The sequence below is a fragment of the Fomitiporia mediterranea genome, assembly GCF_000271605.1.
Source record: "Fomitiporia mediterranea MF3/22 unplaced genomic scaffold FOMMEscaffold_1, whole genome shotgun sequence".
Classification (NCBI taxonomy): Eukaryota; Fungi; Basidiomycota; class Agaricomycetes; order Hymenochaetales; family Hymenochaetaceae; genus Fomitiporia; species Fomitiporia mediterranea.
Genome location: NW_006760386.1, coordinates 1,050,214 through 1,074,387, shown reverse-complemented (window position 1 = coordinate 1,074,387; position 24,174 = coordinate 1,050,214). Strand labels below are relative to the sequence as shown.

The 24,174-nt window shown below is 47.0% G+C and overlaps 10 protein-coding genes across 10 annotated transcripts; 6 read left to right on the top strand and 4 right to left on the bottom strand.

Moving 5' to 3' along the window:
- Window positions 1-140: 140 nt before the first annotated feature.
- On the top strand, window positions 141-1,076 carry FOMMEDRAFT_149983 (P-loop containing nucleoside triphosphate hydrolase protein; the record flags this gene model as incomplete). Its single annotated transcript, XM_007261343.1, has 5 exons — window positions 141-269; window positions 333-345; window positions 407-486; window positions 542-681; window positions 737-1,076. The coding sequence occupies 5 exons, from the start codon at window positions 141-143 to the stop codon at window positions 1,074-1,076; spliced, it is 702 nt and encodes a 233-aa protein (XP_007261405.1).
- Window positions 1,077-1,357: 281 nt separating this feature from the next.
- On the top strand, window positions 1,358-2,721 carry FOMMEDRAFT_149982 (uncharacterized protein; the record flags this gene model as incomplete). Its single annotated transcript, XM_007261342.1, has 4 exons — window positions 1,358-1,536; window positions 1,593-1,649; window positions 1,726-2,643; window positions 2,706-2,721. The coding sequence occupies 4 exons, from the start codon at window positions 1,358-1,360 to the stop codon at window positions 2,719-2,721; spliced, it is 1,170 nt and encodes a 389-aa protein (XP_007261404.1).
- Window positions 2,722-3,329: 608 nt separating this feature from the next.
- Window positions 3,330-4,373, top strand: FOMMEDRAFT_100704 (uncharacterized protein; the record flags this gene model as incomplete). Its single annotated transcript, XM_007261341.1, has 3 exons — window positions 3,330-3,811; window positions 3,861-4,058; window positions 4,127-4,373. 3 exons carry the CDS (start codon window positions 3,330-3,332, stop codon window positions 4,308-4,310), a joined length of 864 nt encoding a protein of 287 aa, XP_007261403.1. The 3' UTR covers window positions 4,311-4,373.
- A 206-nt stretch (window positions 4,374-4,579) lies between these two features.
- FOMMEDRAFT_164424 (AICARFT/IMPCHase bienzyme) lies at window positions 4,580-6,851 on the top strand (the record flags this gene model as incomplete). Its single annotated transcript, XM_007261340.1, has 7 exons — window positions 4,580-4,601; window positions 4,658-4,784; window positions 4,834-4,910; window positions 4,972-5,463; window positions 5,520-5,753; window positions 5,812-6,116; window positions 6,197-6,851. The coding sequence occupies 7 exons, from the start codon at window positions 4,580-4,582 to the stop codon at window positions 6,746-6,748; spliced, it is 1,809 nt and encodes a 602-aa protein (XP_007261402.1). The 3' UTR covers window positions 6,749-6,851.
- A 162-nt stretch (window positions 6,852-7,013) lies between these two features.
- FOMMEDRAFT_115702 (TBC-domain-containing protein) lies at window positions 7,014-11,525 on the bottom strand. The gene is made up of 17 exons (XM_007261339.1): window positions 10,959-11,525; window positions 10,720-10,884; window positions 10,327-10,634; window positions 10,218-10,264; window positions 9,917-10,164; window positions 9,787-9,858; window positions 9,693-9,724; window positions 9,423-9,632; window positions 9,272-9,362; window positions 9,104-9,165; window positions 8,592-9,054; window positions 8,444-8,536; window positions 8,255-8,392; window positions 8,028-8,191; window positions 7,742-7,961; window positions 7,235-7,670; window positions 7,014-7,154 (listed from the first exon to the last, which is right to left on the bottom strand). Exons 1-17 carry the CDS (start codon window positions 11,211-11,213, stop codon window positions 7,126-7,128), a joined length of 3,033 nt encoding a protein of 1,010 aa, XP_007261401.1. The 5' UTR covers window positions 11,214-11,525; the 3' UTR covers window positions 7,014-7,125.
- Window positions 11,526-11,687: 162 nt separating this feature from the next.
- FOMMEDRAFT_164421 (uncharacterized protein) lies at window positions 11,688-13,684 on the bottom strand (the record flags this gene model as incomplete). Its single annotated transcript, XM_007261338.1, has 5 exons — window positions 11,688-12,455; window positions 12,506-12,748; window positions 12,800-12,878; window positions 12,931-13,036; window positions 13,300-13,684. The coding sequence occupies 5 exons, from the start codon at window positions 13,682-13,684 to the stop codon at window positions 11,994-11,996; spliced, it is 1,275 nt and encodes a 424-aa protein (XP_007261400.1). The 3' UTR covers window positions 11,688-11,993.
- Window positions 13,685-14,122: 438 nt separating this feature from the next.
- On the bottom strand, window positions 14,123-15,360 carry FOMMEDRAFT_149976 (uncharacterized protein; the record flags this gene model as incomplete). Its single annotated transcript, XM_007261337.1, has 4 exons — window positions 14,123-14,182; window positions 14,237-14,745; window positions 14,811-15,179; window positions 15,237-15,360. 4 exons carry the CDS (start codon window positions 15,358-15,360, stop codon window positions 14,123-14,125), a joined length of 1,062 nt encoding a protein of 353 aa, XP_007261399.1.
- Window positions 15,361-16,383: 1,023 nt separating this feature from the next.
- FOMMEDRAFT_149975 (uncharacterized protein) lies at window positions 16,384-17,574 on the bottom strand (the record flags this gene model as incomplete). The annotated part of the gene is made up of 4 exons (XM_007261336.1): window positions 16,384-16,392; window positions 16,451-16,959; window positions 17,026-17,394; window positions 17,451-17,574. 4 exons carry the CDS (start codon window positions 17,572-17,574, stop codon window positions 16,384-16,386), a joined length of 1,011 nt encoding a protein of 336 aa, XP_007261398.1.
- A 1,345-nt stretch (window positions 17,575-18,919) lies between these two features.
- Window positions 18,920-21,598, top strand: FOMMEDRAFT_164418 (MFS general substrate transporter; the record flags this gene model as incomplete). The annotated part of the gene is made up of 15 exons (XM_007261335.1): window positions 18,920-19,300; window positions 19,351-19,450; window positions 19,512-19,725; window positions 19,788-19,898; window positions 19,952-20,080; window positions 20,146-20,330; window positions 20,387-20,424; window positions 20,477-20,520; window positions 20,573-20,647; window positions 20,705-20,761; window positions 20,826-20,967; window positions 21,025-21,083; window positions 21,137-21,183; window positions 21,235-21,356; window positions 21,417-21,598. The coding sequence occupies 15 exons, from the start codon at window positions 18,920-18,922 to the stop codon at window positions 21,486-21,488; spliced, it is 1,776 nt and encodes a 591-aa protein (XP_007261397.1). The 3' UTR covers window positions 21,489-21,598.
- A 453-nt stretch (window positions 21,599-22,051) lies between these two features.
- FOMMEDRAFT_149973 (uncharacterized protein) lies at window positions 22,052-23,948 on the top strand (the record flags this gene model as incomplete). The annotated part of the gene is made up of 3 exons (XM_007261334.1): window positions 22,052-22,680; window positions 22,746-22,999; window positions 23,056-23,948. The coding sequence occupies 3 exons, from the start codon at window positions 22,052-22,054 to the stop codon at window positions 23,946-23,948; spliced, it is 1,776 nt and encodes a 591-aa protein (XP_007261396.1).
- Between the last annotated feature and the right edge of the window lie 226 nt (window positions 23,949-24,174).

Sequence of the window (24,174 nt, the reverse complement as noted above, 5' to 3'; positions counted from 1 at the left end):
GTCAGAAGTCTATGCGAGTACGAGTGGCAAAAGACACACGCTCGCCGCTCGGTACCGCAGCGTCGATCACTCAACTGTTCAAGGCAGAGGCAGCAATTCGTTTTTTTCGTTCTACTCGTCGTTTCTCTCTTTCTCATCATATGTCCGTTCAACAACTATCCCTAAAAGCGAAATTGTTCTTGAATGCATTCAACCACGCTAATGCTGCTACTTTCCTCGCAGCGGCACACACTCCAGAGTCCATTCCAAAGCTCCATGGCCTTCCAGAAGTTCGTGGCCTTTGCATAAATGGTCACCGCGATTGCTTTCTAGCTCACTCGTGCACTTCCTAGGTCATCGTAACTGGTTTGTCATCGCATGCTAGTATAATTGCTGCTGAGCTAAACCAAGTATTTTATGTCTGGAGGCAGAGCTAATGTCGGCAAGTCATCGTTCCTGAATGCTGTCATAGGTCGCACAAGTCTTGTTCATTCGAGCAAAGGCGCTGTATGGTCATTCATTTATGACTGAAATGGAGCGCCATTGAAACATGATGATGCAGGGTCGGACACGCTCTCTTAACTTCTTTCGCGTTGGACGTGAACCAGGAACTCTTGTCCTAGTTGACGCTCCAGGCTATGGGTCACGCGGTAAAGCGGAATGGGGTGCGTTATGGGAGCACTACATCGATACCAGAAAGCAGTGCGTCTCTTTATCCTTATTATCAGGACTTTTTGTCTTAACTTCTAATGCTTAGGCTTCGCGGGATTTTCTTATTGATTAATGCACCACACAGAATGACCGAGTTCGATCGTACAATGCTCAAGGATCTTAATGCACGACTATCGATCGGTTCAACCTCATCGTCTCATCCCGGGCCAAAACGTATTCCAGTCTTACAACCCGTATTCACCAAAATAGACCGCCTAGGAGGCCATGAAGTAGGACACAGACACAGGCGACTTTTAGAAGAAGTGAAAGAGATTGCTCCAATCGCAGCCCCTCCTATCTTATCGTCTGTGGTCTCAAATCTCGGAATGGACATCGGTGTATCTGCCGCGAGAATGGCAATTGCTAACGCTTGTGCTGGGAAATGACCAGCGTGGTCAATGTTATTTATGTCCATGTCTACCCGGAAGGGTTTTTTATGTTCGTGGTTGCCTTGTTGGTTTCTACCATTGTTGGTGGGCACGTTCTTCGATTTTCAAAAGGAGTGTGCTCAAGATCATTGTTGTTTTAGCATATCGTGCCTTCACTGTACTATACGCCATAAACTTCGGAACAAATAAAGTTTCCTAATTTCCTATAGTATCGACATTGTGACTCAACCACTTAAGCGAGCGTGAACAAATGACTCGACGACTAGCTGCTGACTCTCATGTCTGTAATCGACTTGTTCTCGCTCTCACTGTTCCCTGCTACGGAGGACCAGATTGTCGAAGGAAGAAAGCGCTGGCACAAGCAATGGTCGGCTCATTTGACTTTAGAAGAACACCTCAATCGATTTGCTCGCCTAGATATGGATGAACATTGTCGGGATGGCAAGCTTTCGACTTGGTAATATTCTGCATGTATCACCTGGTCTGCAACGATACTGAAATTGCTTAATACAGGGTGATTGCTCCGCGAGACGACCCAAGGACATTGACGTTCAAGTGTTGCTCCGAAGTGTGAGTGTTATAAAGGAATCGTAAACTCCGAAACAGCTTGGCTGACAGTTCATTTACTTCATTTTTAATTATCAAGATTCCGGCGAAAGGCCATTGTAAAGCGACCAGATACAGACATGACCGAGGAAGTCATTGCATATGCCGTTACAGCCGTCTACACACCGCCAGAGTATCGAGGGCGGGGGTACGCTCGTCATATGATGAGGCTCCTCCATTGGGTTCTCGCTCTGCGGGAATCCTTGCCACCATTCCCGTCCAACTGGGGTGATCCACCTCCAAAGGTTCCCGGATTCAATGATGCCCAGTTCTCTGTATTGTACAGTTACATTGGGCGACACTTCTATGCATCTGCGGGACCTGATGAGAACAGTGAGGGATGGCTTGTTTGCAACGCCTGTTGGACAACCTGGGATTTGGCTCATACTCTGACTGAAATCAGAAAAGAGGGTAGCTGTGAGCGAGGCTCAGAATGGCTTGATGAAGAAGGCTGCAACCGAGTTTGGCAGGAAGACGCTCAGCTCATGCAAACATTCCTGGACTTGCCTCCAGAATTTGCAACAAAACGGACAGTGTTTGCATTCCTTCCGACGGATGGTGTGGCATTGAGTCATCTCAGAAGAACTCCGTGCTTTGATGCTGGACAACCCTATCCAACTCCAACCAAGTGGGGTGTCGAGCTGCATTCAAATCCGGCCACCCTAAGCAGTCTGGTGTTCGCAACCTGGGAGCCCAAGTTTCGTCCTTCACCAACTACCCTAAACATCACCCGTCTTCGTGCAACAAAGGAGACCTTTCCAAAGCTGCTCCAGCTGATCTTTGTCGCTGCGCGTGAAATGGGAATGGAGCGCGTCAAGGTTTGGAACTTACCAAATGAATTCCGAGATGATGCCAGTGCGACGGGAGGAGTGACAGCAGAGAGAAATGATGGCCTGAGTTGTTTCAAATGGTATGGACCTGAGTCAAGGGAAGATCTTCACTGGGTATATAACGAAAAGTTTGTGTTCAAAATTCACGTCGAGAGAAGAATAGTTTGAGCTAACATAAGCTGCTTATTAGGTATTGCTGGACTTAGCAGCATCTGTTTAGTGAACTTCGTTCGTCATAATATAACACATGGAACCACAGGAGATGTCAATTTTCTGCTTATCAAACTGTGCTGAGGTTGTATACCGTTACGCCTTATGATAGATGGTCTCGAGTAGAAACCAAGAAGCTAGCATAAATGCGAACTTGTCTCAATCCGCTGATTCGCATATACTGTGGAACAACATGTGTAAGCGCTTGACTTGATGGATGCATTTGAGAAGGATATTGAATCAGAGTGAGCAGTACAATACTTCGTTCTAGAGTTTTGGTACTCTGATGAATAGACTTGCTGAAAATTCAATCAATGACCAGGAGAGATGCCATTAGCAATCTTACTAGTGATATAATGAGCCCAATTCACTAGATGGATGTACATTAGGATGTATTCGACTCGCTTTGTCAGTGCAACACTAGATGTGCGAATTTAGATTCAACAGTTGCAAATATTGAAATGTGTCGAATGACGCCTCCACAAATCGCGTGCACGTGATAATCACAGCTGCATGACCTCATTCGTGCGTCGTTGTCTTGTAGAGTAGATGTTGCTCATTATGATCCGAATCCTTGTTCCCTCTATTTCTGCCAACAACAAGTATGTCCTCTATCGTTGATGCTACCCGTGAACGTACTGTACATGTCGCTGAAGAGTCCAGACGAGCTTTCTATTCTCGCTCTTACCTCTACCCTCCGCTAGGGGTCCTCTATCTTGCCCGTCGTCCGACTTTATGGCCTCCTGTTCTCTCGCGACTTTTACCCTGCCTTGGACTCAGTGTCGCTGTTCTAGTACCCATGTTTATCTTCACTTATATACCGCAAGCTGCCGTCCTGTCGTTTACTGATGGACCGCTTGCTGGACCTATTAGTGCAGTTGTTCTCGTGCTGTCGGAGTCGTCTATAATCATCAACACGCTTGCAAGGGCCTTCCTACTCGAACAGGCACTGTACGATGTATTCGACGCAACGCTTGTATGTGAAGGTCAAGAAGCACTTGTTTCTCGGGGCAGAGAGGTGCGTCCTGGCAAGAAATCCGAGGGGGCAAAGAAGCTTGGGAAGATGCTCACGAAGCCGCTGCAAAAGTGAATAATCTTACTTTTCATGATGAAGTCGTGCTGACTCTCGGTTGAGATTCTCTCCCGCTGGAATTGCACAATATCTGTTTATGCTTCCGCTCAACCTGATCCCTGTTGTCGGAACGGCCGTCTTCTTGATCCTTCAAGGTCGAAAAATAGCCCCGAGCTACCATGCACGATATTATCAGCTCAAGGAATTCGATGACGCCCGCAGAGAGTACTTCATAAAGGAAAACAAAGGTGGTTATGTCGCGTCAGTGCTGCTTCGAATTACTCAGTGAAAAGCCGAGGGACAAAAGCTAAACTGTTTTACTTGTTTAGATTTGGTACGATGGCTATGATCATGAATCTCATTCCCGTCGCATCGATATTCTTCACTTTCACCTCGACCGTAGGTGCTGCGCTTTGGGCTTCTGAAATGGAAAAGAAAGCCAAATATCCGGGGCAGACGGTAGACATTACGGGAGAGGAAGCTGGAAATGCTCAAGGCAGGAAAGGAATTTAATCCTTCATCGCAATTTTCTGTCGTTCTAAAGAAACACCCGCATTTTTGGGTTCCGTAGAACTCTTTTCACTTCTTGACATGTTAGTCTATTTTGTACGACCTCGCCATCTATAGGGTATATAGCATATTTCCAATTGTACGTGAGAAAACGCGTCATTTAACATTTCAAACTCCGAAACGCGTCAGGGACGCATCTGACACGTGCAGCGCGTGTATGGAATCTCTATTGAAAAATTATCAGCACTAAAAGTGTCTCTAAATCATTCATCATGGCATCTCAGCCTCCGATCGGTGAGTTCACAGACAAATTTGAGAATAGAAATGAGTCTTAAATGAGATCTGCAAAGCTTTGTTGTCTGTGTATGATAAGACAGGTCTGCTCGAGTTAGCAGAAGGCCTTCAAAAAGCTGGAGTGCAGCTCCTTGGTTCTGGCGGGACAGCAAAGAAAATCAGAGATGCTGGCATTCCAATAAAGTACGTTCGCCTCTCCGTGGTAAATTTTCTTAGCTCAGATGAAGAGCAGGGATGTATCGGATATTACGAAGGCACCGGAGATGCTTGGTGGACGAGTGAAGACATTGCATCCTGCAGTTCACGGTGGTACGCATATACTCAACTCTTATAAGATGCTTCAGTGTCTGACAGACTGATATCCATCTAGGTATTCTTGCACGCTCCATCCCCTCTGACGAACAAGACCTCTCAGCACAGGGTATTGCACCCATCTCTATCGTCGTCTGCAACCTCTACCCCTTCGCTCAGACTATCGCCGCGCCAAACTGCACGCTCGCAGGCGCAGTAGAGGAAATTGATATCGGAGGTGTCACACTTCTTCGTGCAGCTGCCAAGAACCATTCACGTGTCGCAGTGCTTTCAGATCCGTCTGATTATGCGCCATTCCTTGATGCACTCACGGCTGGAACAGCACTCGCTGAGAAAGAGGGCCAGAAGCTAAGGAGTAAGCTTGCGTTGAAGGCATTTGAGATGACGGCTACGTATGACGATGCTATTTCGGGGTACTTCCGGGAGCAATACGCGAGTCCCGGAGAGGTTCTTGTAGGACCTGTGCAGCGTATTCCACTTCGGTATGGTGCGAATCCACACCAGGCTCCAGCTCAGGCGTATGTCAAGGAGGGCGAGCTTCCTTTCAAGGGTATGTTCTTGATTGCGTGAAGTATCGATGACGCATATAGTCTAACAGGTACTTAGCCCTTGTCGGTTCACTGGGGTACATAAATCTCCTCGATGCACTCAATTCCTATGCGCTTGTGTCAGAATTGCAGGAAGCCCTCGCTCTTCCCGCTGCCGCATCTTTCAAGCATGTCTCACCTGCAGGTGCAGCTGTAGGCATAGAACTGAACGACACGGAAAAACAAGTTTATGGCGTTGATGATTTGAAAGAGCCACTGACGCCTCTCGCGTGTGCTTATGCTCGCGCACGAGGTAATCACCCTTCACGATAATCTTAAAATAAGGAAAGGCTTATCTCATGAATCTGTAGGTGCAGACCGCATGTCCTCATTCGGCGACTTCATCGCCCTCTCCGCTCCTTGCGACCTCGCAACCGCGCGTATCATCTCACGCGAAGTCTCCGACGGTGTCATCGCACCGGGCTATGCTGGCGAGGCCCTCGAGGTCCTCGCAAAGAAGAAAGGCGGGAAATACTGCGTTTTGCAGATTAATCCAAATTACAAACCGGGAGAGATTGAAACACGTCAAGTGTATGGCGTTCATCTACAGCAGCGTCGGAACGATGCAAAGATCGATCCGGGGTTGTTTAAGAATATCGTTTCCAAGAACAAAGAGGTAAGTTTTTCATCCCGCAAATAATTACAAAGTTTTGTTGCTGTGAACTGATTATATGCGTACGTTTTTACTTTACTTAGCTCCCAGAATCAGCAAGCACAGACCTAATCGTCGCAACCCTCGCACTCAAGTACACACAATCCAACAGCGTTGCCTACGCCCTACGCGGCGCAATCATCGGTCTCGGCGCCGGCCAGCAATCCCGAATCCACTGTACTCGTCTCGCAGGGACGAAAGCTGACTTATGGTGGCTCCGTCACCATCCACGTATCCTCTCCCTCCCCTTCAAGCCCGGAGTCAAACGCGCCGAGAAAGCCAACGCGATCGACCTGTTCGTCGGTGGTGAAACACTCGAAGGCGGTGAACGCGCTCAGTGGGAAGGACTCTTTACGGAAGTGCCGAAAGAGCTGAGTAAAGAGGAGAGAGAGGAACATTTGAAGAAGATGGACGGTGTAGCGTGCTCGAGTGATGCGTTCTTCCCGTTCCCGGATAATGTGCATCGAGCAAGGAGGAGTGGAGTGAAGTACCTCGCTGCTCCCTCTGGCAGCGTGATGGATGAAGAATGTATCAAGGCAGCGGATGAGCATGGGATTGTATTTGCTCATACGAACCTTAGGCTGTTCCATCATTAGACAGTGGCGCGGTTCTCCGTAGTCTGGAAATAGTTTGAGGAACCAAAACGCATAAAATGTATCTTTAGGATTTCGTCTGGGCGGACGTGAATGATCAGAATATAAGATTAGATTCATTTATTCTTTTGTGCAATAACTGTCATGCAATTGTAGTCCTCGCTGATGCTGTGAGCTGTTTCATGTGTTGATTCAATGTATAATTTTTTTTTTTCAAGCTAGCGACTTACGCTCCCCTTACACCATTTATCGTGCAAAAAGGGTCCAGCAACAATTAATTGACAAACGTGCAATCTAATGATGTTACAAACGATACAAAGGTCTGGATTACTGCGATAATATCAAAGGTTTGGGGAAACCGTCCACTTCTTCTTATACTACTACTTCATAGGAGGGGCTTTAGCAAGATCTACAGGGAACAGATAAGATGGTCAGCGACGAACGAATAAGAAGAGGTCGTCATAAGTCACGAATAAATATCTATCTCACCTTTAGCAAGCTCTTGATCCGCTGCCGATAGCCCCGAATCATGCGCCTCGAGGAACGCATCAACTTCATCCATAACCTCATCATCATCCCCACCAATCCCAAAGTTCTCGTCCCCTTCCTCATCGTCGTCATCCTCATCCTTCGCATCGTCAATCGCGAAAGCCGGACGCTCCATCAGTGCTGCGTTCGCAGCCGTAATATGCGGTAATGGCGAAAGTAGTTCTGTCGATGTCGATGAAGACGGAGGAGGCGGAACTTCCTTGTTGATGTCGAGCGAAGAGGAGGAGGACGGTGCGAGTGTGGAGGTGGTGGCGGTTTCGGTTGTTGTGAGACTTGAGCGGGACGTTGAGCGACGCACGGATGGGGTGAGCAGGGATTCGCGTGCTTTTGGTTCTTGTAATTGCTGCTGTCGACCAATCGATGGCTTGTGAATAACCTATTTACCAAACGAAGAATGCCAGTTAACGACCAATACACGATCGACGGACTTCGAGGAGGTATTCTTACCTGGTGCCTTCCAATGGTCTTCCCAATTTCATCCGTGAACCGGTTAAAGATTTTCTTGTTGTCGTCCGTGACGATGCTCGAGATAAGACCACCAAGGAAGCCACTGTTCGACTGTGGAAGAGGTACTTCGACTGAGAGGTTCTCAAGTTGGAATGATGCAGATAGGTCAGTTTGGAAGAAAGATTCGAGAATCTCGTCAGCGAGAACAACCATCCGGAACCTTTGATTTCGTACGAATTAGTTTGCCATGTTAATTAGTCGTATAGGAAAAATGTATGATACTCACGTAGCAAGGTTCAAATAAGGCTGGTTGTTCGCAATGGGCGGAGTCTTTGTTTCATCTTCGCCCTCGACCCTTGGTAACAACGCGTCGCCATACTCAAATGCATTCGTCATGAACCGGCTCACAGCTCCCAAATAAGCATCGCCAACTTCAAATCGGAAGATGAACTGAAGTTAACACATTAATGTCAGTTTTGTTGTTAGAATAGATATATATGCAAGAGAACTGACCAGCAGTGATTCGGATAAATTTAGCAATTCGTCTTTCGTCAAAGAGCCGTCCTTGTCCTTGTCATGCAGATTGAAGAACCATTCGATGTTCTCCATGAGGTCGTTGAACATGACGCCATCCAGACCATCTACAATATCCTAGTAATTGTAGAGTAAATATCAAACCACCATTCGTTACAAAATTCTCACCTGTAGCGACAGCGTACCACGACATGAACTATCCCAGAAGAAAAAGAGACGATCAATGAGCTCGTGATCCGCAATTTCTCGATCAATGCGTTCCTTTCACCGATGTCAGTCATGAAAGGAAAGTAAATTAAATAATCTGGATCCTTACCTGGAACCCATTCAAAATAATCTTATCATCCCTCGCCCAAGTACATATCTCACTCAAGAACAACTTAAACGTCTTCAACCCAATCCTCGTCTCCTGCTTCTGCTGTTCCTCGCTCAACTCCGTATTCAAAAGCATAGTCGGAATCTTCTCATTAACAACAGCAGGCTCAATGCAAATCGCCTTGAACAGCGCATCATAGATCAATCCTAATTGTTCCTTGTTGAAACGTCCTGTTCGTCTAAGACTGCGAAGCGCCGAGCGCTTTGCAAAGGATTCGATGCTTCGGATAATCTCGCCGCGGAATTTTCGTCGTTCGGATTGGATGGTCTCGTCGGTGATGACGGAGAACTCGCGGAAAGCGACGAGTAAGAGCTCTTGGAAGCGTGTGATAGCCCGCATACGTGGGTCGGATGACTCTGGATGAGCAGAGTCGCCGAGTGAAGCGAAGTAGTCGCGCATCAAGCTATACTCTATTAAGTTTCCTGTACTTTATCTGTGAAGAGTTGTCGTACCTAATGAATTGACCATCATCTTGTATCTCAAGCAAGGCCTCTCCGTTGATTTTCAGTATAGCTATGCCAAATCAGCTAAAATATTAAAAACAAATTCACCAATCATTCTTACCAAGCCTATTTAAAAATGAGTCAGACAACACAGACTTCTTTGAAAATTGAATCGACATACCCGATCTGGAACAATACTTTCGGACCCATACAGAAGAAGCAGTCCACAATCCGGAATGCGAAGATCATAGGCATGCTATTGATGTATCTATAGGCAGGAATTCATTAGCGATTAAGTTTCAAACTTCTCCCAAACGGAATAACATACAAACTCAAAAACCAAGGCAAAGACGCGACAGACAATTGAACGTCGACTGCATGGAAATGATCATGGATCATGGGCAGGCATCTCTGCACCAGCGACTCGAATACACGTTGGTCTAGAAGAGTCCCGTGCATTGATGGGCTGTAGTATCCGGGAAGAAGCCTTACGCAGAGGACTTCGAGTAACCAGAATGCTTGCTCCTCGGACATGTATCTTTGAAGGCATTTGGTTAAGCGTGAATTCTCAATCAGAGTGGCTAAAAGATGTGCGTACATTAAAATCGCAGCTGCGAGAATATTCATAGCCTAACGAGATACAGATCATTGTCAGCCATAGGTAAAGTCGAGACACACAAAAGTGTACGTACCTGACAATATCCAAGCTCCGGATTTCTGAAGCTATATGCAGTTAACACGCGTCGTAAAGTCGATATACCAACCTATGTCAATTCCATTAGAGCCTTTCATAACAGTCTCATTAACGGTTGGAAAACACACCTCGCTCTGATACGCCGAATACTCTGGCAAGCTCCTATGCAAATCCTTCTCAATATCATCCATACTCGCCGTGGTCCTATCCTTGTTGTCATCAAGAATCTTCTGGTACAGTCCTGGATTAGCGAAACGGAGGTATAGAGATCCGGAAAGTGTTTCCCATATTTCGCCCCGAAGGCGATTTGGCAGGCCGACTTGGACTAGACGCGTGAATTGAGGGTATCGAAGGAGTGAGAGGCTCCTCCCGTGGGCTACAAGATGGTATAGGTAATTGTAGACAGATGTTATTGAATTTCTAGCTCACATCGGAGGTACTGTGTCCAGAGTTTAATCTTCGAAGCCTCCCGGAGCCTGGTAGACAAAAATACGTAAGTTGAGGTTCTTTTCTTTTTACAAGGCAGGAGCGCACGCACTTCTTAGGATCACCAGGGAACTTAAACTTTAACCCAAGCCCTCCATGGAACTTTGGTTCTCCATCCTGAACTTTAACATCTCCAGCACCACCAGTATCGCTCTGCGGAGACTGACTCGCATCCGCAGCGGCTTTCTCCTGATCGACATCAGGCGCACCACCAGCAGACAATAACTCCTCCGAATAACACGTCTTGACGAAGGCTTTCATCGCTTTCATCTGGCCGCGCTCGAGTTGTTTCTTTAGTGCGTCGCGGAGTAGGGCGCAGAAGAGGTCTGCGGTTGGACGGAGAGCCGTCAATTGTATGACCTGGTTGAATTACACAACATACAAGTTAATACGTATTACCCTGTCAAAAGCTTGAAAGGATACATGTAGTTAATGAAGAACATACGATTTTCATCCCGTGCCATACCAGCAGACTGAGTGCAAAGACACCCGTGCGCGTATTAAGCCGCTCAACACGACGTACGATACACAACGGGAGCGTAAAGCGTACGCTCTTCCGATCAAGCGACGCGAACGTTAAGAATGGTGGAAGTAGGTACAACTTCCCAGCCTATCGTAACAAATATTTAGCTTGAAACTCGATACACCCCATCGAAGCATCAAAAGGCAAAGAATGACACGCACATATGAATCCTCCACACCCTCCTCCCCAAGACTCAACACGGCATTGATCTCCATCTCTCCGCGTTCTTCCGGTGTCGTCGCGGGCACCCCTCCCAAATTCAATTTCTCCCCAGCCTTCCCATTCGTACCATTCTTCGAGGACGAACCATTCGATACTGATTCAACGTCATCAGGTGGAAGAGAGAAGAAGATACGCGTGAGCTCCTCGCGTGTTGGCTCTCGGAAGTTACGCAGGACTGTTGAGATGGTGGCCATTGCGCGTCAACTACAAGCCTTAGACAGACAGGTCTGGTGTAGAGGGGTAAACTTAGCTACCCTGTGTAGTAGTGATGAGGCGAGGTGTCAATTGCAGTACCGTTGGGCGCGTGCTAGACAACGCAGAGTACAGCAATGTACGTACGAAGCCTTCAAGCCAAGTTACGTGAACGACTTCGACGGCAGTGCTCAAGACACAAAACGGTAGTCTCAACTGAACTGGGCCCCTACTGTCTCGCAGTAGGTCTCAGGTCGTTGTCAAAGAACCAAGCGCGCCAAGTGTCTCTACGTACAGAGTCAGCGCTGGACAACAGAGCTGTGCTCAGGCAAACAGCTGATCGCCGGAATCAACGAAATCCACTCCGCCTATGCACTACTAGTACTCCGCTTATTTCAGACATCACAAATACCAACTCACTAATACATTATTTATTACTCGTACCCAAATGCGAAATCGTCTACACCAGTATAAAGACAAACAACGAAAAATAATACAGACCGTGGAAGAAAGAAAAGCTACACTACATAATAAATTAAACAGCGTCGACTCCGTAGTCCCGAACATCAAGAATGAAGAAAGGGCATGACGGTCATAGCGGGCATAGCGGATATAGCAACAATACCATAGGATTGCGGATTTTAGAAAGTAACCGAAAATAAAAGTCTACCTGTGGGTCATAGCAATGCGATGCGTATTAATAAAATAAAGCTTGCAGAACGACGAAAAATAAAATAGCCAAAAAGTCGGGATTGAGAGAATCTAGGAAAGGAAGAATCGTCTCATTGCTTGTCGAGCGCCAGACCGCGTTTTTGGAGGTATGCGGCACGAGCACGTTCCATCGAGTCGCGGATTGACGGGCTTTCAGCTTCGTATGTCCTAGAGAGAAAGGAAGTCGAACCAGCACTGGATTCAAACGCGGAGTCTGTCGATTGATTGGGTATTGACATGGGACTCGCGGTCAAGTCATCGGAATGAAAGCGAGAATGTGAGAGAGCGGTACGGCGAGGAGTCGATGATGCAGGGACACTATATGCGCAAGAGCGTTTAGGATGACTCATTGGGATTTCCCGCCGGGAGGAAGAAGTAAAGGACGAAAGCTCTTCCGAATCTTCCTCCACCCAATTTCCGCTGCCATCGTCAATTTCATCCTCGGGTGCCTCGCTTTCAACGACTATTTCCGTTCCGAGCGCACGCTTCCCTTCCTCAATAAGCTGAGCAAGTCTATCGCCTATCCAGTCCATCTGTCGCTTTGTTAGTGACAACTCCTCGGAATTTTAGCTGATGCACATACCTCGTCTAACTCGTCCACTTTTGCGCTGGAGTTACGTACGGAGGAAAAACCGTCTTGCTGAGCATAGGGATAGACTCTCGGGGAAACCTCCCTGTCTTTCCTAGCAGAGTTCGCCTTTCTGGTAACCTTTTGTCGATGACGAACGGAGCCTGTATGCCGTTTATGTGAAGGGGTACCATGCGCCTTGTTTGCGCGAGAAACGGTCGATCGAGTCGTCTCTGACCCCGATTCCGATATACCGCGCTGACAATCGCGTTAGCCAAATTGTTAATAACCAGAAATAAGTCGACTCACTCGGGTAGGCGCCCATTCTTCTTCGTATGGAGGAGGCGGTGATTGCACTTGCTCAGTCTCCTTCCCTCTGTCCTTCCACCTAGATCGATAATTAGTAATTGGGTAGACAAATAGTTTGAGTAGAAGCTCACATTCTAAACACTGTGAGACCAACGGCCGCGCCAACTAGGGCAGTATTGAAGGCGGCGGAAATGACTGTCTCGGTAAGACCCTTGCGCCTCTTCGAAGGCGGGAGTTCTGGTAAAACAAGGACTATGAACACCAGGATACATATGGACAATAGCGATAAAGGAAAGTTGGAAACGATGATAACGAAAAGAGCGTAGTTGAGTAGCATGGTAGTAGGCCAAAGGAATGTGGATAAAGGGTATGTGTACGCAGCATTCATACAAAGCAAATAGACGTGCGGCATGGTGTACAAACACCGTCGACAATTGGATGATGTCAACCGAGATATGAAAGTTATCTAAGCGAGAACAACGTGGACGTAGAACACTCACCAACTTCAACGTCGTCGCCTTTGATCTGTGCGTTCGCCATGTCTGGACGCTTTGGCACAATGTCGAATATGCCAGTGGTGGAGGGAGCGATGATGGTGGCTTGGGAAGGTTCAGGAGAAGAAGGCTGCCATCCCCTCTTGCGAACTAGCCGGGCAGGAGGCGGGCCAGACGGTGGACGATGTCTCCGATAAGCAGGGGCAGGGCCCGAGCTAGTCTGAGCACTACTCTCATCATAATTCCGTTTCAGGCGTTTAGTGTCGGTCTGAGCCTGGCTGCATTGCTCGTGACTGCCAATCTCGGCCTCGGAGGAGGCTGGTGCCGACGAAGCAAACGGGTTAGATAAGCCGGGGACGTTGAAGAGGAAAGTGAATGGAAAATAGGTCATTTCTGGCTCATGGAAGGTCGTTGATCACTTGGAAGCGAGCTTAAGTTTCACTGAACGACTGTAATGGACATCGAGCAGGAAGAGTGTCGGGCCGAAACGCGTTTATTGAACCGTCACGTGCTTCTGACGCGGTCTCGTGTCCACCTCCCGTGCCTGAGACTCACTCTCAATACTACAGCTCACGGCTTTAAAAGCGTTGCTATTCATAATTTCTCTAAACTATTTCATGCATAACAAGGCAGAAACTGAGTAGCTCCTTAAGGGTCTCAACTGTCTCCTGACTCCTGAGTACCGCCCAAGTGTGGCTGAAACAAGGTGTCCATCGGCATCTCAAAGACTCAATTCTCATTGTCAAATCAGCCGGGATTACAGTTCTCTTAAATCATATCTGCGTTACTATACTTCGCCCCCTCGTCACCTTTCGTAATATCTCGAGTATCAACCATTGATTATATCCGCAAAGAACTTAATCGTCATCTCTGGATCGTCCCAATGTGGCTGAATAGAAACCCGTAAATGCACCGGCCCACGGAGAATTGCAAATGTACTCACGAAATGGTTCACTCCAGGCATCATGAAGAACCTCAAAGGCCTTCCAACAATTCCCTGGTCATCCGCCTTCTCCCGCGCCGCTTGCAGACCCCACATGCAATCAATACAAGCCCATATCGAATTCTCACACCAAACAACATCAACCCCGCACCGCGGCAAATACTTAGCGAGCTCATCATTGAATAGTGCCCGTCTGATCCGTTCAGCGTAGATAGCAGGACTTCCTGTGCGGGCGCCAATTTCACTGCGTGCAACAGCCTCGTAACACGTCGTTTCACGTAGCTCTTCAGGTGACATGCGTGAAGTTGTACTCCTCTTAGAGCCAGGCCCTTCGACTGGATAGACTTGTAGATCCTCAAATTTGCGCGAAGTGAGACTCTTGTGGGTATAGTATGAGGAGACCCATTCGCTGAAGCTGTTCGCACGTTCTTCAAGTGATAGAGTTTTGTCTGTGAGAACTCCAAAGCCCGCGGTGTTGGATGGAAGACCAAGTATCCAGCGTGGGGCGTCTTGGAGAAAGTAAAATCATGAGGTCAGTTTAAACGCCCGTTCACTGCTGGTAATTATTACTTACCAAACATTACATGGGATCTTAGATATTGCGAAATGATCTCCCTCGTATCTATCGGGATGGCGTCAATGTAGGACAACAGCGGCAGAGTGTAGCTGTTTCCAGAAGACCATGCCAAAAGGACAACTCCACCGCGTTTCCAATCAGACGATGCCTTGGGAACATCCTCATTCTCCACAAATGTCTTGATAAACTGCGCGAACTCCACGGCCCTTGCTTTCGCAAATTGATCATGCGTTTCAGCATTGTCGACCCTAATCTTCTCGAGGTCTTCTTCTGTATAGGGCGTTGATCCAGGATAATCGCGCCTATTTACCAGAACAAGACGGATTTGGTGTTGAGGGGCAAGTGGGAGGAGACGTCTAAAGCACTCTGAGTGTATATTTGTAAGCACAACTATTAAAAAAATGTATTGATAGGGACACTTACCTCCATGAAAAGCAGTCCCATGAACAATAATCAAAGTCGTGTACAGATCTCCTGTTTTAGCTGGGGGACCCGATTCCTCATAGAAGAGACTATCTCCCTGGTCGTTGACAGCGATGAGCGGCATGTTGAAAGTGCCACTCTACCCATGGGAAGTCCAAGAAGTTCAAATGCACTGTGCCATTCACTAACGAGGCATCCAGCTCATTAGTATTCGAGTGTGAGAGATGGTGAACCATTTGTGGATGTGTACACATCCCCAGACAGAGAATATTACTCTCAAGCGTGATCTAATAGGAGACGATAAGTACAAGACAGAGTACCCGTAGTTCGTGACAACAATGAGCGGATGTAAACAGCCAGAAGCAGCATTGCAAGTTCCGCGCCGTCGATCACTTCGAAATGTCAGCGAGGGCATCTGTTTCGCATAAGCTTGTGCAATGTGCTTTGGAGATTCTAAACTTTGCTGCCAAACTCTGTCCGATGTTTACCGGGAAAGCTGCTACCCAATTACATATCTCAAAGGGCAAATCTTATCGGCCAAGATCACGGACAGGTCGGTTTAAATAATGATTATTAGAAAAGGACCGGAAAACACGCCTTTTGTCAAGTGCGTCCCCATGATGCCATGCTGTGAGTTCATCTTCTTTTACATGATTTGAATTGCGAATTCAAGGAAGGCCTATGACGACTCAGAACGGCTTCCGGGATACGGGGAGTAAACCTTAGGAATTTGCCATGAGCGCCTAATCATTGCTCGGAACATGGTTAACGCTATTATATCGATATTAACTGGTTCCAACATTTTATATGACTCAATTCTTTGTCCAATTGATCTCCTGGAAAAAAGTATTACTAAACTATATAATCTCAGCAATTCGCTATGCATATCTACTGTAGTAAGTACTATCCAATCCGAACACTTCTTCCCTTCCCCCCTGTCATGACTGATATTCCAGGTAGTGTAGTGAGTTGAAAGCTTGCAGACAAGCATGAGACATCTTTCGAGTACCTTGCTATCCGAAGTGTTGATCCTTTGAATCATTTACTTTACCGAACTTACCCCCTCATCACCTTTCCTAGTACAGTATTTCGTATATCAATCATTTATAGTATCTGCAAAGAACTTAATTGTCATCTCCGGTTCGTCCTAATGTGGCTACATAGGAATCCATAAATTCACAAACTCTCGACAGGGAATTCGCGAATATACTCACGAAATGGTTCACTCCAGGCATCATGAAGAACCTCAAAGGCCTTCCAACAATGCCCTGCTTATCTGCCTTCTCCCGAGCCGCTTGAAGTCCCCACGTGTTATCAATACAAGGCCATGCCGAATACTCGCACCAAACGACATTAACACTGCACCGCGGCAAATACTTAGCAAGCTCGTCATCAAATAGAGCCCGTCTGATCCGTTCAGCGTAGATAGCTGGATTTCCTGTACGGGCGCCGATTTCACTGCGTGCAACAGCCTCATAGCATGTCGTCTCGCGTAGCTCTTCAGGTGACATGCGTGAAGTTGTACTCTTCTTAGAGCGAGGTCCTTCAACCGGATAGACCTGTAGATCCTCAAATTTACGCGAAGTGAGACTCTTGTGGGTATAGTACGAAGATACAAATTCGCTGAAGCTGTTCGCTCGTCCTTCTAAAGATACGGATTTGTTGGTGAGAACTCCGAAACCGGCGGTGTTGGGTGTAAGGCCGAGGATCCAACTTGGGGCGTCTTAGTGAAATAGAATTATGACAATTATGACAATACTTTTAATGCTGTTGACACAAAACAACTTACCAAAAATCACATGGGATCTTAGGTATTGCGAGAGTATCTCCCTCGTATCTCCCGGGACGGAGTCAATGTAAGATAGCAGCGGAAGAGTATAACTGTTTCCAGAAGACCAGGCCAAAAGGACAACTCCACCACGTTTCCAATCGGCCGATGCCTTGGGAACGTTCTCCTTCTCTACGAAAGTCCTGATGAACCGTGCAAACTCCGCAGCTCTAGCTTTCGCAAATTCGGCATGTGTTTCGGCGCTGTCGACCCTGATCTTATCAATGTCTTCTTCTGTATAGGGTGTTGACCCAGGATAATCGCGCCTATTTACCAGTACAAGTCGGATTTGGTGATGAGGAGCAAGTGGGAGGAGGCGCTTGAAGCATTCTAAGGGTTTATTCGTAAGCACTAATATGAGTGGAACCGTGTATAGTAGCACTCACGTCCATGAAAAGCAGTCCCGTGAACGATAATCAAAGTCGTGTAAAGATCATCTGAATTAGCTGGAGTGCCTGATTCTTCATAGGAGAGACTATCTCCCTGTTCATTAACTGCGATGAGTGGCATGTTGAGAGTGCAACACTACCCATGGGAGGTCGAAGCATTTCAAATGCATTGTGTTACGCACTAACGGGGCAGTCGGCTCATTAGTATTTGAGTGTGAGAGAAAGTGACCTAATTGTGCGTGAATACACGTCGTCTGGCAGAGAGTGTTACTCCAGAAGGTAGCCTATGGGAGATAAGAAGCATATGAGCAGAGAAGTTGTGAATCATGGCCACTGTAAGTAGATATGTGTACAGTGTACACTGTGAACGCACAAATGCAGGAGCAGCCCTTCGCGGCGTCGATCACATCCAAATAGAGTAAATTGGCAATGGGCATTCCTGGCCAGAATCTGGCCCATCTGATAAAATAATAATGCTGTGCTACTAATCGCATAATATTAGCAGCCTGCTGATAAGCAGACCACTTTACATAAGTTGGTACTGTTCACTCGAAACCGTAGGGATCTATTCTCTTGACTAAATTCTTGGCTTTAGGCATCAAGAAGGGGATTGGATGTAAGATGAAACGCGTAAGGTATACCGTATATATATCATGTAAAAAAGAATGTTACATGCGCCAGTAATTGTGCAAATTAACATTATTGAATGTCCTCAGCAAGCGCCTTGAAATTTAATCCATACGATAAAGTTTTGCATAGCCATCCATCAATTATATAAACTGGCTACATGTGAGATCGGTCAAGACTTATTAAAGTTTGGGCGGGACTTGATTGACGTTGACGTTTGAGCGTCAAAAACGCCGCTGCCAGTTTACTCTAATGCCGAGTACGGAAGTGCAAAATCTGTTCCACTTAAGGTCTGGTCGAGGGTCCAAGATCTCGACCTCTGTTGCTAAGCTCTGTCCGATATTTCCGATTCTGTCAAATGTTTAACGGAGAAAAACTACTACCCAGTTGCATGTTTCACAGGGCTAATTTTATCAGCCGAGATCACGGACAAATCGGGACACATAACAGTCATTAGGAAAGCACTCAAAGCCATGCGTTTCACCCCGTGAATTCCCATGATGCCCATTTTGTGGATTCTTCATCTTCCTTTCGTGTGGACTGAATTACGGATTCAGAGAAGGCCAATGGCGATCCGGGATGGCTTGCAGAACACGAGGACTACACCATTGGAACGTGTTATGAGTGGCTAACTACTTTCTTGGAAAGTAGTTAATGCTATTACGATGATAAAAATTTGTGCCAACGTTTTACGTGACTCAGATCTTTGACTTCGCCTCTATTGATCTCCGGAAAATGAATTTCTAAAACCACGGAATTCCGGTAATTTGCTATGCTTATATATATAGTTGTGATCGCTAACTAGCTCAAACATTTTTCTCCCCCCCCTCTCCCTTATCATGGCTGATACTCCAGGCAGTGCTGCGAGTCGAACGCTCGCGGGCGAGCACGAGCATGAGACACCCTACGAGCATGAAACACCTTTCGAGCACCTTGCAATCCAACGTGTTAATTCTGTCCATGAAATTGTTGATGCGCGACTGAGCTTGGATTCGCGACCGTCTCCTCGAGAACTTGAGGAAAGCTTTTCACAGATCGTAGTCAGAGCCTTGTCTATAGAGCTTGAGCGTTCCCACGACCAGCACAGGAAGCAGTCAAAGGAGCAGCAATCAAAGGAGCCCCAATCAAAGGAGCCCCAAGGAGATGACAACCTCAAGAAAGAGAAAGATGCTAGTGCCGCTATAAACACCCGTTCCACTGAATCGGAGGAAATACTATATGTAGGTATCTTTGAACCTTGGGGAATAGTACATCCTTGACAGCAGCACAGGTTGATTGGGAGGAAAGGGATCCTCGCAACCCGGAGAATTACTCACGGGCACGAAAATGGGCCATCACCATCGTTGCTTCTGGCTTAACGGGACTTGTTGGTAGGCGCGCCATCAAACTGCTTCTTTTGATATATATGCCCTAATCTTCCCCATTACTTAGCGGCCGCGGCTTCTACCTACTCGATAGGAAGTGCCTCAATGATCCGGGACTTGAATTGTACACAACTTCAAGCAAGTGTCGGGCTCAGTGTGTATGCACTAGGATTTGCTGTCGTGCCTCTCGTCCTTGCCCCACTTAGCGAAGAACTCGGTCGCCAGCCGCTCTATGTCGTTACAACGTTTATCCTGCTCTTGTCACATATCGGTGTAGCCCTGTCAGTAGTCTCCTTCGTGAAATTTGATGTGCCTTGATTAATGCCATACCCGGAAAAACCAGAGCTAAAAATATTCAGACGGTCATTGTCTTACGATTCATCGCCGGAGCCGCGGGTTCTACTGGCTCAACGATGGTCGGAGGTACCGTAGCGGATATTTGGGCTCCACATGAGTAGATACATCCGCTAGTATAATTGAAGACAGCCGCTGACAGTAGTCATCCAGACGAGGTCTGCCAATGGCAGTATTTTCGATAGCTGCCGTAAGTTCCACAGGTACTGGCCCTGTATTCGCTGGCTGGATCGAAATGAATAGACATCTGGAGTGGCGTTGGATACAATGGATCCATTTAATGTGAGTATTTGGGACGAACAAAGGAGCTTTTAGTCAACCGTCAACCTAATTTATCGCATTAACAGGGTGACAGGCGTGATGTTTGTAGCTGTGGTCTTGATCATGAAGGAAACGCGATCATCAGTGCTTTTGACGAGGCTTGCAAGGAAGATTCGGAAAGAGACTGGGGACAATCGCTATCGGGCTCGCATTGAAGATGAACGAGGAAGCTTGCGCTCTTTGATCCTGGTTTCCTGTACCAGGCCTGTCCGTTAGTGTTGCGCCAGTTAAGTCCTTCCCGAAGCGCCGTTCTGACAGTTTCGATAGATCTGTTAGTCACAGAACCTGTCGTTACCTCATTTAGCGTAAGCAAACCTAATGTGTTGCATAATGCCCATTGCTTACCATGCCATGCAGTTATGGGCCGGCTTCGCGTGGGGCATTCTATATGTATTTCTCGAGTTAGTACTCCTTCGCAACAAACGCATATTCGATCGTTAACAGTCGGTACAGGTCAATTGCACCAGCATTTGAGCAGCTACACCACTTCAACATCGGAGAAGTCGGTACTGTATATGTAACGATCCTGTATGTCATCCACTCTTTGAGCTATAAAAAGGACATCGGCTGACATTTTCGGGGAAGAATCGGATCGGTCTTTGGATATTTTACGAACGTTTTCTACCAGGAGAAAATATACGCGTTAGTACCATAAATCCGATTGCTCGATAATTTCTCACATTGAATTTATGCTATTCGACTATAGAAAGAAATTTGAGTCCCGAGGACACGAGGCACGATTGTACTCCTCGTGTGCGGCAGGTGTACTCTTTCCTGCGTCAATGTTTATATATGCCTGGACGTCCCTGGCACATGTACACTGGATCGCAATGTGCATCGCGATCACCGTAAGTCACATTTTTTTGCATATTTATGGCTGTTGACTAGGGTTATGATTCGTTTAGCTATGCATATGGTCAATCTTTATGATTTATCTCGCAGTCTTTACATACCTTGCCGATTGGTAAGACTAATCAACTCCATTTGTTGGACTGAACACTTACCATCGGAACGCAGTTACGGTCCATTTGCGTCCTCTGCTTTGGCAGGACAGAGTCTGAGCCGTAGGTCTATTCGGCTATGCTCTTCTACTGGCCTGACACGCCTCTTTCTAGGCAACCTGGCAGCAACAATTTTTCCGCTTTTCACAATACAGATGTACAATGCACTCACGTTCAAATGGGCGAATACGCTATTTGCCTGTCTTGCCTTGCTTATGATGCCTATCCCATTTATCGTACGTCTTGTTGTTTTCCTTGATACCTTTACCCACTTGTAAACGTGTTGCTACTTCTAGCTCTTCCGATGGGGTCCTCAGATCCGCGCGCGAAGCAAGTTTGCAAGTAAAGTGCCCGCGTTTGGCTCATAATGAGCCTAGGGAACTTGTTAAGTTCGGCTAGTCGCGCGCAAGTCGGTGGCACATAAGATATCAACAGTCCTGGATCACCTACATTGACCTCGATTATTTCATTAATTCCGTAGGCAGCAAGCACAAACCATAGAAAATACAACATTCATTCCAATATTCATTCCAACGATCATTTCCCTCGCTCTCGGTTTTGCATTTATCTCACTTTCATCGGTAGCATACAGCAGCATAGGATATAGAATTGTGGTTTCATTAGCATCAAATATTACGCGCTCGTTCTTGAAGTATTCCATTAAAGAAAGTTCTTGTCGACACGGAGAACACACGATAATCAGCCAGTCAGATTGTTGTCCAGGTGTCGTGCAGATGCTGTGGTGGTCGAGATACAACTGATACAACTGATAGAAAATGCTTCCGAGACGAGACGCGTTTAATTTCACGTGATGGGGCGTCATCTATTCTTAGCGTAAACTTTGGTAGTCCCAAGCTCCGTCTCCCTCGAGGCTCATCTTCAAACCGCGATACCCACTCTCCTTTATACCAGCATTTAGCACAAACCAACGATGACAGCAAACGTACTCCAAGCACCCTTTGAGCTTCTTCTAAATGGCTATGAATACAGTGATGGACTCGATGCTAGTTCTCCACCATCTTCGCCGTGCAGCCTCTATGCGGTTGACTCTTCTCCGCCGTCCTCGCCGGCCAACTTCACACTCGATCTTGACGCGTCGGACGAGGAAATCCTCAATACTGATGCGAAAACTGAGGTCGGAGGATCAACGAACGCGTCGCCCGCTTGTGTCCGACGCGTGGACACAAAAGGTAAGGGAAGGGACACAGCAGAACTCGAGACCTCACCCGCGCATCCGTACGCAGCATCAACGCGTGCAGTAAAACGTCCTCCAGAATACGGAAAGGATACGACGCGTCCCAAAGTGAAGCGTCACAGGGGCGATTCGGATCCAGAGCGGGATGTGTTTAGCATGCGGCAGCACGCGAGGCTCCATGAACGCGACAGTTACATGCAGAGTATCATTCCACCCATAGGCAGATATCCAGACGGCAGAAGCGAACCTATATCTCCGGGGGTCATAGATGGACTCTCCAAATCATCTCATGATCCAGAGCACATGCTTTGGGAAGAGACACTTGCGCAAGCGGTGGACTCAGCTGAGTGCAAGATTGATCTCAGGTGAGCCTTGTCCCTTGGAATTTCCTTTCTATTGACTAATCGAACAACTCAATTGACAAACGCAGCGGTCAGGGTTTGACATATATACCGTCCAAGATTGCCGACTTGTCAAAGCTTGTCGTCATCCACGATAACATATCTTCAGGTCGTGAATTGGTTCCACGTCGGACTTGTTCAAAATCGACGAATTCAGTTGTCTTCGGGGCGGGAAAGCTTGGTCAACGTGAGGATGAGGTCCACTTGTTCCTTGCAAGAAACAGCATTGCGATGTTGCCGAACGAGCTTTTCAACCTTAATGCGCTTGTAGTGCTGAGTCTTCGTAAGTCTTCACGATGTTGATGTACCTTGAACCTTTTTTCACTCCAAACGTATCAGGCGGCAACTGTCTCACAGAAATCCCACCTCTCATTGGCCAACTGCATAACCTACGGGAGCTGAACGTCGCAAACAATAATTTGCGCTTTTTACCTTCCGAAATCTTGAACTTGAAACTGGATAAACTTGCTGTTGATCCAAATCCGTTTGAGGAGAACCCATACGTTGAGTCGGAACCTTGCAAGAATCGATGGTTCGGTCCGACTGAGCGGAAATTTACACTTGTGCCTCTACTCGAGCTTGCGTTGCGTGTTCTTCTTGCTCCGAGTGCCGAGCTGTATGGCCTTTGCGACCCGACTTCGATTGTTTCTGGAACAAGGCGGCAGGAAACGATCCTAGAGCATTGTTATGATTTACCAATTCAATCGGACCATTCGATTTCCCCTGGCCTACGTGAAACATTGTCCTCATGCGTTCCAGGAAGTGTTGCGTCATTGCAATCATCAAACGCAGCGCCGTCCAATTCACCAGAAACACGACAAACTGATCTTTGCACCGCACGACGTCCTTGCCTTTCGGTATGTCCATCTTCACATCATCTTGATGTTCAAGGGGAGAATTATTGTAGACCGGTCTTCGTGACGCACGCTGAGGAACGACTTTCATGGGAGAAGCGCGTAGCGGGATGCAAAGTTGGTGGAGAAGCTGGTATTCCTGTACGATGGCGAGGGTGTAGTGCTGGATGCTTGGAACGACTTGAGCAGATGACTGCCAACGGTACTTCGTTCTCAAGCGTGGTAGGTGAAGACGACTGGTCGGTTGGTTTGGACATTGACAGCAAAGGCAATGCTGTTGGAATGGATTGGGCTCGTGTTCCTTCACTTTCTTTGAGCACTTCATCCAAGGAAGACTTTAAAACATTTGATTCAGCGGATATTGACCTTGATGACTGATTATTGGGCTCTTAAACCAGTGATGTGCGCAAAATAGGACAGTTTGAGACATGATTAAATCACATTGATTGTGTATGTTTGTTTCCTCCTGTAAGTCTCGTGACCCTTGTGATGACCCTTAGGAATTTAATAGAAAAAGAAGTCATGCAACTCTTTAATGATCCAATGGCATCTACTCACTGCATCATGTTGTTGTAGAAAGGCACTTTGCCCTCTACCGATTGTG

Coding starts and splice junctions, on each gene's coding strand:
- FOMMEDRAFT_115702 (XM_007261339.1), bottom strand. CDS start 11,213: ATGGCCACCATCTCAACAGTCCTGCGTAACTTCCGAGAGCCAACACGC. Junction 8,537..8,591: donor TTATTTTGAATGGGTTCCAG/GTAAGGATCCAG, acceptor CATCGGTGAAAG/GAACGCATTGATCGAGAAAT. Junction 8,192..8,254: donor ATTTATCCGAATCACTGCTG/GTCAGTTCTCTT, acceptor TGTTAACTTCAG/TTCATCTTCCGATTTGAAGT.